We start from the raw sequence: 10,000 nt of genomic DNA, 5'->3' as shown, positions 1-10,000 counted from the left end.
ACACACACACACACACACACACGCATGCGCAGGCAGGAGAGGGACACCGGTGGCTTATGGGGGACGGGCTCGTCAAAGCTAGTTCACACCCGCTCAGATCTACCAGTTACACAAGCAAAGCACTGGATGCACATGCACATGCACACACACACTCGAACACACACACACACACACGCCAACCTGAAAAGAAAGAGGCGCTCTTGATGAGGCGGAGAGGGCCTTGCTCTGAGAGCGCCCGGCGCGGGCTGCAGAGCTGAGAGAAACCTGTGACCGGCACACGGCCAGGAGGACAGGAGGAATCAAGAACACACACGTCAGACTGTTAGTCAAGTACAGGACACACACATCTGAACACACACTCGCGCTTCGGATAGAGTCTTCTGCTCACCACGGCTGCATTTGTGTGATCGAACACAGTAAAAACTTGAAGCTTTCCATGTGAATATATCATTTTGATCAAATAATGGCAGTGTTGGTGAGCTGAAGAAAAGCATTACATCTTGAATGTCTCCGAAGCTTTGAGCGCGAGTGTGTCTGAAGCTGACGCAGACACAGATTAACACCACAGAACAAACACACAGTGTGTGTGAGTGAGTCTGTGGCGACTCGTTTATTTGATGAACAGGGAGTTCATTCTGTGGGTGTTGCACACACACACGCTGCTGTAAACAGCTGAACTCACACACACACACTGCCCGGTCAAAAGATTGGGATCGGAAAGATCTTTAATGTTTTTAAAAGAAATCTCTTCTGCTCACCAAGGCTGCATTTATTTTATTAAAAAAATAAAATAAAATAAAAATACAGTAAAACATGATTATAATATAAATCATCAGTTCTCTATGTGAATATACAGTAAAGTGTAATTTATTCCTGTGATCAAAGCTGAATTTATCATCATTACTCCAGTCTTCAGTGTCACATGATCCTTTTATCAAGAAACATTTATGTTTGTTATCAGCGTTAAAAACTGTTGATGAATAGAAAGTTCAAAAGAACAGCATTAATCTGAAATTGAAAGCTTTAGTAACATTATACACTAGCGGTCAAAGGTTTGGGTTCAGTAAGAATAAATTTCAATACTTGAAAATCAATACTTTTATTCAGCAATTATGTATTAAATTGATCAAAAGTGACAGTAAAGACATTCATAATGTTACAAAAGCTTTTGAAATTAATGCTGTTCTTTTTGAACTTGTTATTCATCAAAGAATCTTGAATAAAAATAGTCCACAACTGTTTTCAACACTGATAATAATCATAAATGTTTCTTTAGCATCAGATCATCATATTATCCTGATTTCTGAAGGATCATGTGACACTGAAGACTGGAGTAATGATGCTGACAATCAGCTTTGATCACAGGAATGAATTACACTTTACTATATATATATATATATATATATATATATATATATATATATATATATATATATATATATATATAGTAATATTTCACACTATTACAGTTTTTTGTACTTTTAATCAAATAAATGCAGCCGTGGTGAGCAGACGAGACGGCAGTGTGTATGAGGGACTAAAGCATGTTCAGGTCAGGGATCGGTCTAAATGCTAAATATGCTGTTTCAAAGCGAGGCTATATCCAGGAGCATCAGGATCTGTAGCATTGCACTGTTTTCATGGCGATTCTTTAGCATCGGTACGTTCGGCTGGATGATCAACGACAGAGACACAAGCTGCCGAGGGGACACAAGCGGTGTTTGTGAGATAGTTCATGTTGTTGATGAAGCTGTGATAAACTAGTGCAGGGGTGCCCAATCCTGCTCCTGGCGACCGACTGTCCAGCACAGTTCATCTCCAACCCTAATCAAACACACCTGCCTTTAATTTTCAAGTGATCCTGACGTGCTCTGAAGACCTTAATTGGTTGCTTCAGGTGTGTTTGATTAGGGTTGGAGATGAACTGTGCTGGACAGTGGATCGCCAGGAGCAGGATTGGGCACCCCTGCACTAGCGGTTAAGGTGACTGGAGAGTTCACAGCGCTGTATCTGTGTGAATCAGCTGTCAAATTACCTCTAGCAACGTCTTTCAAGAAATAATGCTGAATCTTGAACTAAAAGTGTGGGTTACACCGTTGCGATGTAGAATATCTGATCCGTGACCTGGACATGTGCTCAAGAGGCTCCATGAGTTCTCAACACTTACACAGTCACATGTTTAAAGCAGCGCTGTGATGATTTCATATGAAATATTACACACAATGGAAGAGGACAGACACATAAGAAAGCTTTTACATGTAACGTGAGGAAACATGAGATCAGAACGTCATGAAGAGTTACACACTGAACGTGAGAGAAACAGCACAGAGCTGGAAGTGTGACCGCAGCTCAGGACTAATGTTGGTAACCTGAGTGTGACGCGTAAAGGCAAGTGCACACTACAGGATTTTAAAACGTCGGGCTGAACTGTGCGGTTCACACTACATGACTCGCTCTCTGTGAAATCAGGAGTGTTCGAGTTGTTGAGCTGTCCACACCACACGACACAACGTGATTGATCCGCAACAGGAGGTAACTCACTACACGAGTGGACAACAACTCTGTCATCCAACGATTATATCTTGTCTACAAACCACGTTTTATCACGAAGAAATCACGCGATAAAACGAACCGGAAAATACGCAATACAGCACGCACGCCACTAGCCAGCGAAGAAGAACACAAGTACACAACACGCGAGTCTTTGTTTGAATATGGACGTCAGAAAGAAATTAGTGCTGCAAACTGTTTGCGCGATGATTTGCTCTGAAAAAAAAAAAAAGAAAATCCCATAGACAGTATATAAACGGTATTTTCCCAGTGACCTCAACCCATGCCTTGCTCTGATTGGCTGTAGTTCATGGCATCACATGTGGTTGAGTCGTGCGACAGCTCCAGATATCTAGCATGCTAGATATTTTTCTGGGCTCGGCGACGCGTCCGCGAGGCGTCTGCGAGCGTCTTTGATGCGTTGTTGGCTCTTTCATACTAACAGATTGGCGAGCGTTCATCGACCGCTAATCCCCCGCGATTTGCACGCGATAACAACCCGACCTGTCGGCAAGCTCAACGATTTGCAAATCGGGCTTAAAATCCTGTAGTGTGAACTAGGCATAACTGAGCTGATGATGAGTTACCTATGCTCCCCAGAAAGCCGCTGTTGTGCTCGGGCCGGAGCGCGCCGGAGTCCTGGCCGATGAACTCCAGACTGTCCTGAAGACTAAAGCAATCGACAGCAGTGTTGGTCAAACACAGTACAAGTAACTTGGGTTATGTAATCAGATTACCTTTTCAAGTAACTAGTAAAGTAACACAATACTTTAAAAAAATTATCTATAACAGTTACTTTTTCAAATAAGTGACGCAAGTTATTTTGTTTTCCTATTTATTGACGGACAGCTCTCCTGTCCTTATGTTGAGACAAATCGAAGTGCAGAGGTGTTGTGTGTGTGTGTATGTGAGTGTGTGTGTGTGTGTGTGTGTGTGTGTGTGTGTGTGTGCGCTGTGTGAAAACATGGTTATTGTAGTTCTAGATTAGACATGAGCATTTACTCATCTCATTTGCACACACACACACAAAAAAAAGATTAAATATTCCTCAAAATGAATAAAGTCAGTGAAATGCAGACTCAGAATACTATGCAAACCTCCAATAACTAAATATGTTAAATAAAACCGCACTGAGGCCACGGATCCGGCTAATGTAGCGGTCAGCTTACGTGTTCAGGCTCCCGTAGGCACTGCCGCCCGTTCTGGCTGTAAACACTTTACTGAGCATCAGCTGTGCAGGGGTTCTGGAAACACACACACACACACACACAGTCCGTCATGGCCAATGTTGTATGTAACTCAAAGTAAGTCGCACTTATTTTTTCATAGTTTGGCTGGTCCTGCGACTTATAGTCAGGTGCGACTTATATATCAAAATTAATTCATACTGACAGATGAACCAAGAGAAAACAATACCGTCTACAGCCGCGAGAGGGCGCTATAGTTAGCGTCTGTTCTTGATTTTGTGAAATAAATTTAAAAATAAATGCGACTTATAGTCCAGTGCGACTTATATATGTTTTTCCTCTTCATGGCGCATTTTTTTACTGATGCGACTAATACTCCGGAGCGACTTATAGTCCGGAAAATACGGTAGCTTGAGTTAAGTAATCAGATTACTTTTTCAAGTAACTATTAAAGTAACGTTACTTTTTAATATCTCAAAATATCTAAGTTACTTTCTCAAATAAGTATTGCTAGTTACTCTGTCACATGTGTTGAGTGACAGCTCTCCTGCCTCATGTCGAGACAAATAAAGTGAGGAGGTGTTGTGTGTAAACATGATGGTTATTTTAGTTATTTTTATTTACTCGTCTCACTTGCACGGAAACATTGAATATTCCTCAAAATGAATAAAAACAGTGAAATGCTATCTCAGAATTGTACGCAAAACTTTTACACAAATATATACTTTATGTATTTAATCTCTCTTTATTATATCCAATCTCTTTGCTGCTGACCTTCAATTATCTAATTCAACCATACGAATAAGCAAACATGACTTTAGATTTAGAAATAAGAGAGTGCTGAACTGTAGATCTTTAATCAGAACAGAAGAAGCTGAAAGGTTAGTTTGAGCGGCGCCCTCTACTGTGCAGGAGTAAACATGCATTTCCTTCAGCCTGAGGATTATTCTTTTCACTTTTGGTGTGAAAGGGCCTTAACATTCGCTACAAATATAACTTTTTTTGTTGTTATTAAAAAACAAACAAGCAAGCCCAGCCCAGCTGAGAAAAAGTAACGCAGAAGTAATGCAACGTATTACTTTTCATAAAAAGTAGCGCAACTAGTTTATTTTTTTGGAAGTAATGCAATATTGTAATGCATTAATTTTAAGAGTAATCTTCCCAAACACTGGTCATCCGTAAGCCGCTCTCCTCAGCCTCACCTTATCTGGTGGATCTTCAGCGTCGAGCCTTTGTAGCTCATGGCCACCGAGCCGAACATCATCTCGCCGAGCATGTTAGCGTCTGACGCGCAGCGCGACGAGGCCTGTGGAAACACACACACACACACACACACACACAGTTGGTCATTCACGTTGCAAAGTAAATTCATTCAAGGCCTGTTTATTTATGTGTTTTGTTCCAAATTATATTGTTAAGCAATATCACAGGGGTTTTTTTTCCATAGAACCACGCATACTAAATGAGGCAAGGGTGTCGAGTTACATTCAAGATATTTGAAGATTATGTCATTAAAATATGTAATTTTGGTGATCAAAGATGAGATTTATGGGATAAATGATTGACCACAGGGGGACTTTAAGAGTCTGCAGTAATCTCTAGTTTGTGCCGACTCCTGACTAGTGCTGGCAACTCAATTAAAACTGAGCACTTACGGTACATTCACACGGGGCGTCAGCGTCAACGCTTCCCATTGACTTTGAATGGGTGACGTCAAGCGTCAGAAGTTGAGAATTTTTCAACTTCTGCCGCAAGCAACACCAGTGAATCGCCGCAGACGGAAGCGTCAGCCAATCAGGATCGCTCTATGCAAATACAGTAGCCAGGCGGCAGCCAATCACGTTCATCCTGTCATTCCTGTCTAATTTCATTGGCTGACGCTGCTATGACCATGGCGTAGTGCCAAACTTCAGCCACGCCTTCCGTCAAGCGTTGACGCTCCTGGAAGCAGGTCTGGTCTCTGGGCTTGGTGTGTGTGTGTGTGTGTGTGTGTGTGTGTGTGTGTGTGTGTGTGTGTGTGTACGGGACTCACCTGGAAGCGGGTCTGGTCTCTGGGCTCGGAGGAGCTGCTGTCCAGAGAACTGGAGCTGCCACTCGTGGGTCTCAGCGCACAACACTTCCCCTGCGTCTCCACACACACCCTCTGCAGACAACACACACACACATTCAGCAAACCCTACACACACACTCAGAAAACCCTACACACACACGCACTGAACACCGTCATCGAGAAAACACATGTAAGGTTTATCTTCTGGAGCGCCAGTTAATGTCTTTAATCATTTCTTTAAAGGAACACTTCACCTCTGGAAAGATGAATGTGTATTTAAAATGGGTCATTTATGTAGAAGAAATGTGAAATTACTTTTTAATTTGGAGCCTTCTAGACTGAGAAAAGCCAGAAAATGTATTTTTGGCTTATGGGGATGAAAGACAACAACTCCCAGAATGCACTTGCTTCGCTGCCCTAGGAGGCCACGCCTACCGGTAAGAGATCACAGTAAACAACAAGGTTATGCTACTAGTGAGTCTCCGTGAGTCTGCCCAGTATTTTGATGTCGCCCAAAATGTCCAGGATTCGGCTTTTGCGTTCTTCAGTCGCCATTCCTCATGTTTACTGTGACGAGCAGGAACGAGACTGACGGCCGCGGAGAACGATGCGAGCCCGGTGGCGTGATTACTGATGAGTGGCGCCATCATAAATGATGAGCTAGTGTTTGTAGTCTTACCCTTATTCAAAGAAATTTGACTTCCTGCTTTTTATGACGCAAAATGACGATTTTTGCGTCATAAAAAGCAGGAAGTGGAACACTTAAATCCTTATTTCTCCCATCTCAGGGGAAAATAAGGGAATAAACCATGACCATTCGAAAATGTGACTGGGTTTCTAAAGATACAAAGTCTAATGCAAATGGGTGAAGTGTTCCTTTAAGAGTCTGAAGACACTAGCGCAAAATAACAAAACCAGCATTCAGCTCGAGCGGTTTAAAGACTCATGATCAGATGCACACTGCCATTCAACAGCATAGATATATAATAAAGGCTAGATGTCTCGTCCGCGCTGCTGGCCAATGGAGGTCGACGTCCGCACACGGCGGCCATCTTGCCACAGTCAGCTCGCTCACTCGTAACATTGTGTTTTAATGGTGCATGTACTTTTTAAATAACCGTGCTAAATTTTCTACCGATTTTCAAACGGGTTGGTTTGTTATAAACGTAAGAGATGCAGTTATGACAAGCATCCAGAATTATAGCCACGTTAATAACGTTTGTAAGAAACCAAACCGTTTGTAAATCCGTCAAGATTTCAGCGAGATAAGAGGATTTGTGTTCGTGCGGATCATCACCTTACAGAACGCTTGCCTGTGACAAGATGGCCACCGGGTGATGATGTTAGAGACCGCCGTAAGACATCTAGCCTTTATTATGTATATCTATGTTCAACAGTTTGGGGTCAGGAAGACATTTTGTTTTTGAGGGGGGGTAGTTCCTCTCCTTCTAATACTTTTGAGGCGTCAGAGTTTTGTGTGAATAGACTCTTGGGAGGGACAGATCTGGCAGATTTCCCTTTTAAAGATGGACATTTGAACCGTTCTGTAAAACACATTCTAAGGAAAAGTAGACACACACTTTTTATGCTTTAACTTGAATGCAGTTTAACTCCAGTGCATTCAGTGAATGAGATTGAATAAAGAGTGATCTGTGTGACGTGTCGGAGTGAATGAGTGCGTGTGAGTGTGAGTGTGTGTGTGTGTGTGTGTGTGTGTCCGTCTCCGTGTCACTAATGGCTCATGCCGAGCCCCTCATCTGCCCTGAAGAGCACAAAGGAACTTGATCATGTGAGACGGTCATATGACTTCCTTAACAACTCGTGAGCCGGGCCGTTTGCTCTCGCTCTCTCTCTCTCTCTCGAAACAATATCCTCAGCCAAAAGTGTCATGTGACTGCAGCTTTAGCTCGAGTCCCTATCAGCGTCTCCAGAGCCTCTCCCCAACACACACACACACACACACACACACACACACACACACACACACACCGACTGCAGTCAGGTGACAATATCAGGTTTGGCAAACGTTCATTTTTGGGTCAGATCATCTGTGTGTCTGTGGTCACATGACAGCTAATGACAAACAATCTGCAGACGTGACCGAGAGCGAGAGCAGACACGCCTCCAGTCATGTGAATGTGGAAGAATGCACACACACACGCACAGACACACACACACACACAGGGATGCAACCATTAGAGATATGGATGGCACGATTACAGCCTGAGGAGTAATCACGGTTGCACACGTGCTTTTATTGCTGCATTTTGAAACAGAAATAACACAGTAACCAAATAATAATAACACAAATGTCCATCTCTCCCTTTGGAATTAAAAAGGGTGAGCTCTGCCAATCCCTCAGACGGTCTGGTGTGGACAGGCTAATGATTTGTCGCTATAACCGCGTCGCGTCTGGTTAGCACACGGTGTGTGGAGCACGGCACGTTAAGCTGGTGTAACTTTATTTTGTGCCTACAGTTCCGTTCGACAGAAACACACGCTGTAGCCTTGACGATTACAGAACCGTGTCGCGGCTAACAGTGAAATCGGTTAATCACTGCATCCCCCCACACACACACACACACACACACACTCACACACACTCACCGTGACGGGAGCGTCTTCCATGCTTCTCTTCCGGGTGTCGGAGTCGAAGAGGACGTTCCTGCCGCGCCGCTCGCAGTCCTGATACACGATCAGGCGGATCTGACTGGGCTCCAGCTCCGGCGAGGACCAGCTGAGGACACACACACACACACACACACACACACACACACACACACACACACACGAGTGAGAACCATAGACTGTGGAAAAATATGGACGTAGTGTGTGTGACGTCACCCGTAGCGTTTCTGAAGAGCATTTTTGAAGCCTGAAGAGGGCAAGCGCGTCAGTCCCGGATAAACGTTAATGTGTGCGGCGAGGCGACGCTAACAGACAAACGGCTAGTAGTGACATCAGCGGCAATCCACCTGTCACTCAAGTGGCCACGCCCCTAATTATGTTTAAGTTTAATTTTTTAAGTTATAAAAAATATTCACCCCGCTCAGTCGTCATGAAGAGCAAAATTGGCATTTTAACATGCGGGTCTGTGGGAGTCTCTCGAGTTTCCTCCGGGAACGAACACGCCACAATATTCCTCATTATAATAATTCATACGCAGAATAAAGGGGCGGGGCCTGGTTGAGTTAGTCAGTAGTGTGTTAAACTGGCAGTTATGGTAAGGGGCGGGGCATTTCCCAAACACACTCGAAGCGCTCGACCAATAACAACACACTGCTCCAGCCGACCAATCAGAGCACAGTGTGCTTTTCAGGAGGAGGGGCTTCATAGAGACAGGAAGTGAACAGAGCGTTACTGACAGACTGGGAGGAGACGTGGAAAACATGGATGGAATCCTGGAAATTTAGTAAAAAAAAATAAAACGATTTTATATTATAGCCTAATCAAATATAGGGCAGCACACTTAAAGCAGCGCTCAGTAAGATCGGGATTTCTTTGTTGTATCCTCGCGTTTTGCTCGGAGGTTTCTCTCTAGAGCTCCCCCCGCAGCTTCGGAAGATATTTGACAACAACTGTTAAAAACTCGCTGGCTATTCTCAGACACTAGAGGCTTAGTAGATCAACGACATCAAAGCAGATGGGAAACTCTTTGCAACGTCGTCTTCATTCGGGTTCCAACAGCGTGAGGGAGCGCAATAATGACAGCATTATAGCAGATTTATTTTTGCAGTAAAGCAATTATTTACCTCGCGAGACTTGGGATCACACGATACTTCCAGACGAAGAGGCCGGCGGGCCGCCGGCCCAAAGTTGCAAACGCTGTTTTTCCGCTCACGGGCACCAGGGGGGTGCGAAACCACCACCATTCAACCCAAAATAAGTAATATAACCATTCCAGTGACTCCGAAGTTGATCAGTTAAGGTAAAAAAGTTACTTAGTTCACCTTTAAACCGTGATATGGACTGGTGTCTGTCATATACACTACACATACTCAAGGACGTCTCACTGTATGAACACATGAACTTCTCGATCCACCGGCTGAAGGAAACACACACTCGCTCTCTGCCAGTAGGTGGCGCTGGACCGGCAGAAATACACTCCGCTAATGAAGCTGCGCTGTTCAGAGAAGCCACGAGTTTGCAGGTAAACACCATAAAGTAAACAGAGTCATCATTCATCAATAGCTCGTCATAAGTGTGTGCTGTT

At 43.9% G+C, this 10,000-nt stretch overlaps 1 protein-coding gene across 3 annotated transcripts in view; it reads right to left on the bottom strand.

Annotated features, from left to right (window-relative positions):
* Positions 1–10,000, bottom strand: part of fnip1 (folliculin interacting protein 1) — a 46,612-nt gene that overhangs the window by 17,781 nt on the left and 18,831 nt on the right. For 2 of the 3 annotated variants that reach the window (XM_079585614.1, XM_079585615.1), the window contains exons 2-7: positions 8,395–8,524; positions 5,770–5,880; positions 4,940–5,043; positions 3,720–3,794; positions 3,138–3,220; positions 181–264 (exon numbers count right to left, since the gene is read on the bottom strand). In XM_079585614.1, the coding sequence (XP_079441740.1) occupies positions 181–264; positions 3,138–3,220; positions 3,720–3,794; positions 4,940–5,043; positions 5,770–5,880; positions 8,395–8,524 (587 nt within the window). The remainder of the gene's footprint in view (positions 1–180; positions 265–3,137; positions 3,221–3,719; positions 3,795–4,939; positions 5,044–5,769; positions 5,881–8,394; positions 8,525–10,000) is intronic. The other variant, XM_079585616.1, reaches the window with a different exon arrangement.

This window comes from Phoxinus phoxinus (genome assembly GCF_949152265.1).
Source record: "Phoxinus phoxinus genome assembly, chromosome: 17".
Classification (NCBI taxonomy): domain Eukaryota; kingdom Metazoa; phylum Chordata; class Actinopteri; order Cypriniformes; family Leuciscidae; genus Phoxinus; species Phoxinus phoxinus.
Note: the sequence above shows the minus strand (reverse complement) of the source record. Positions and strands in the feature narration are given on the sequence as shown.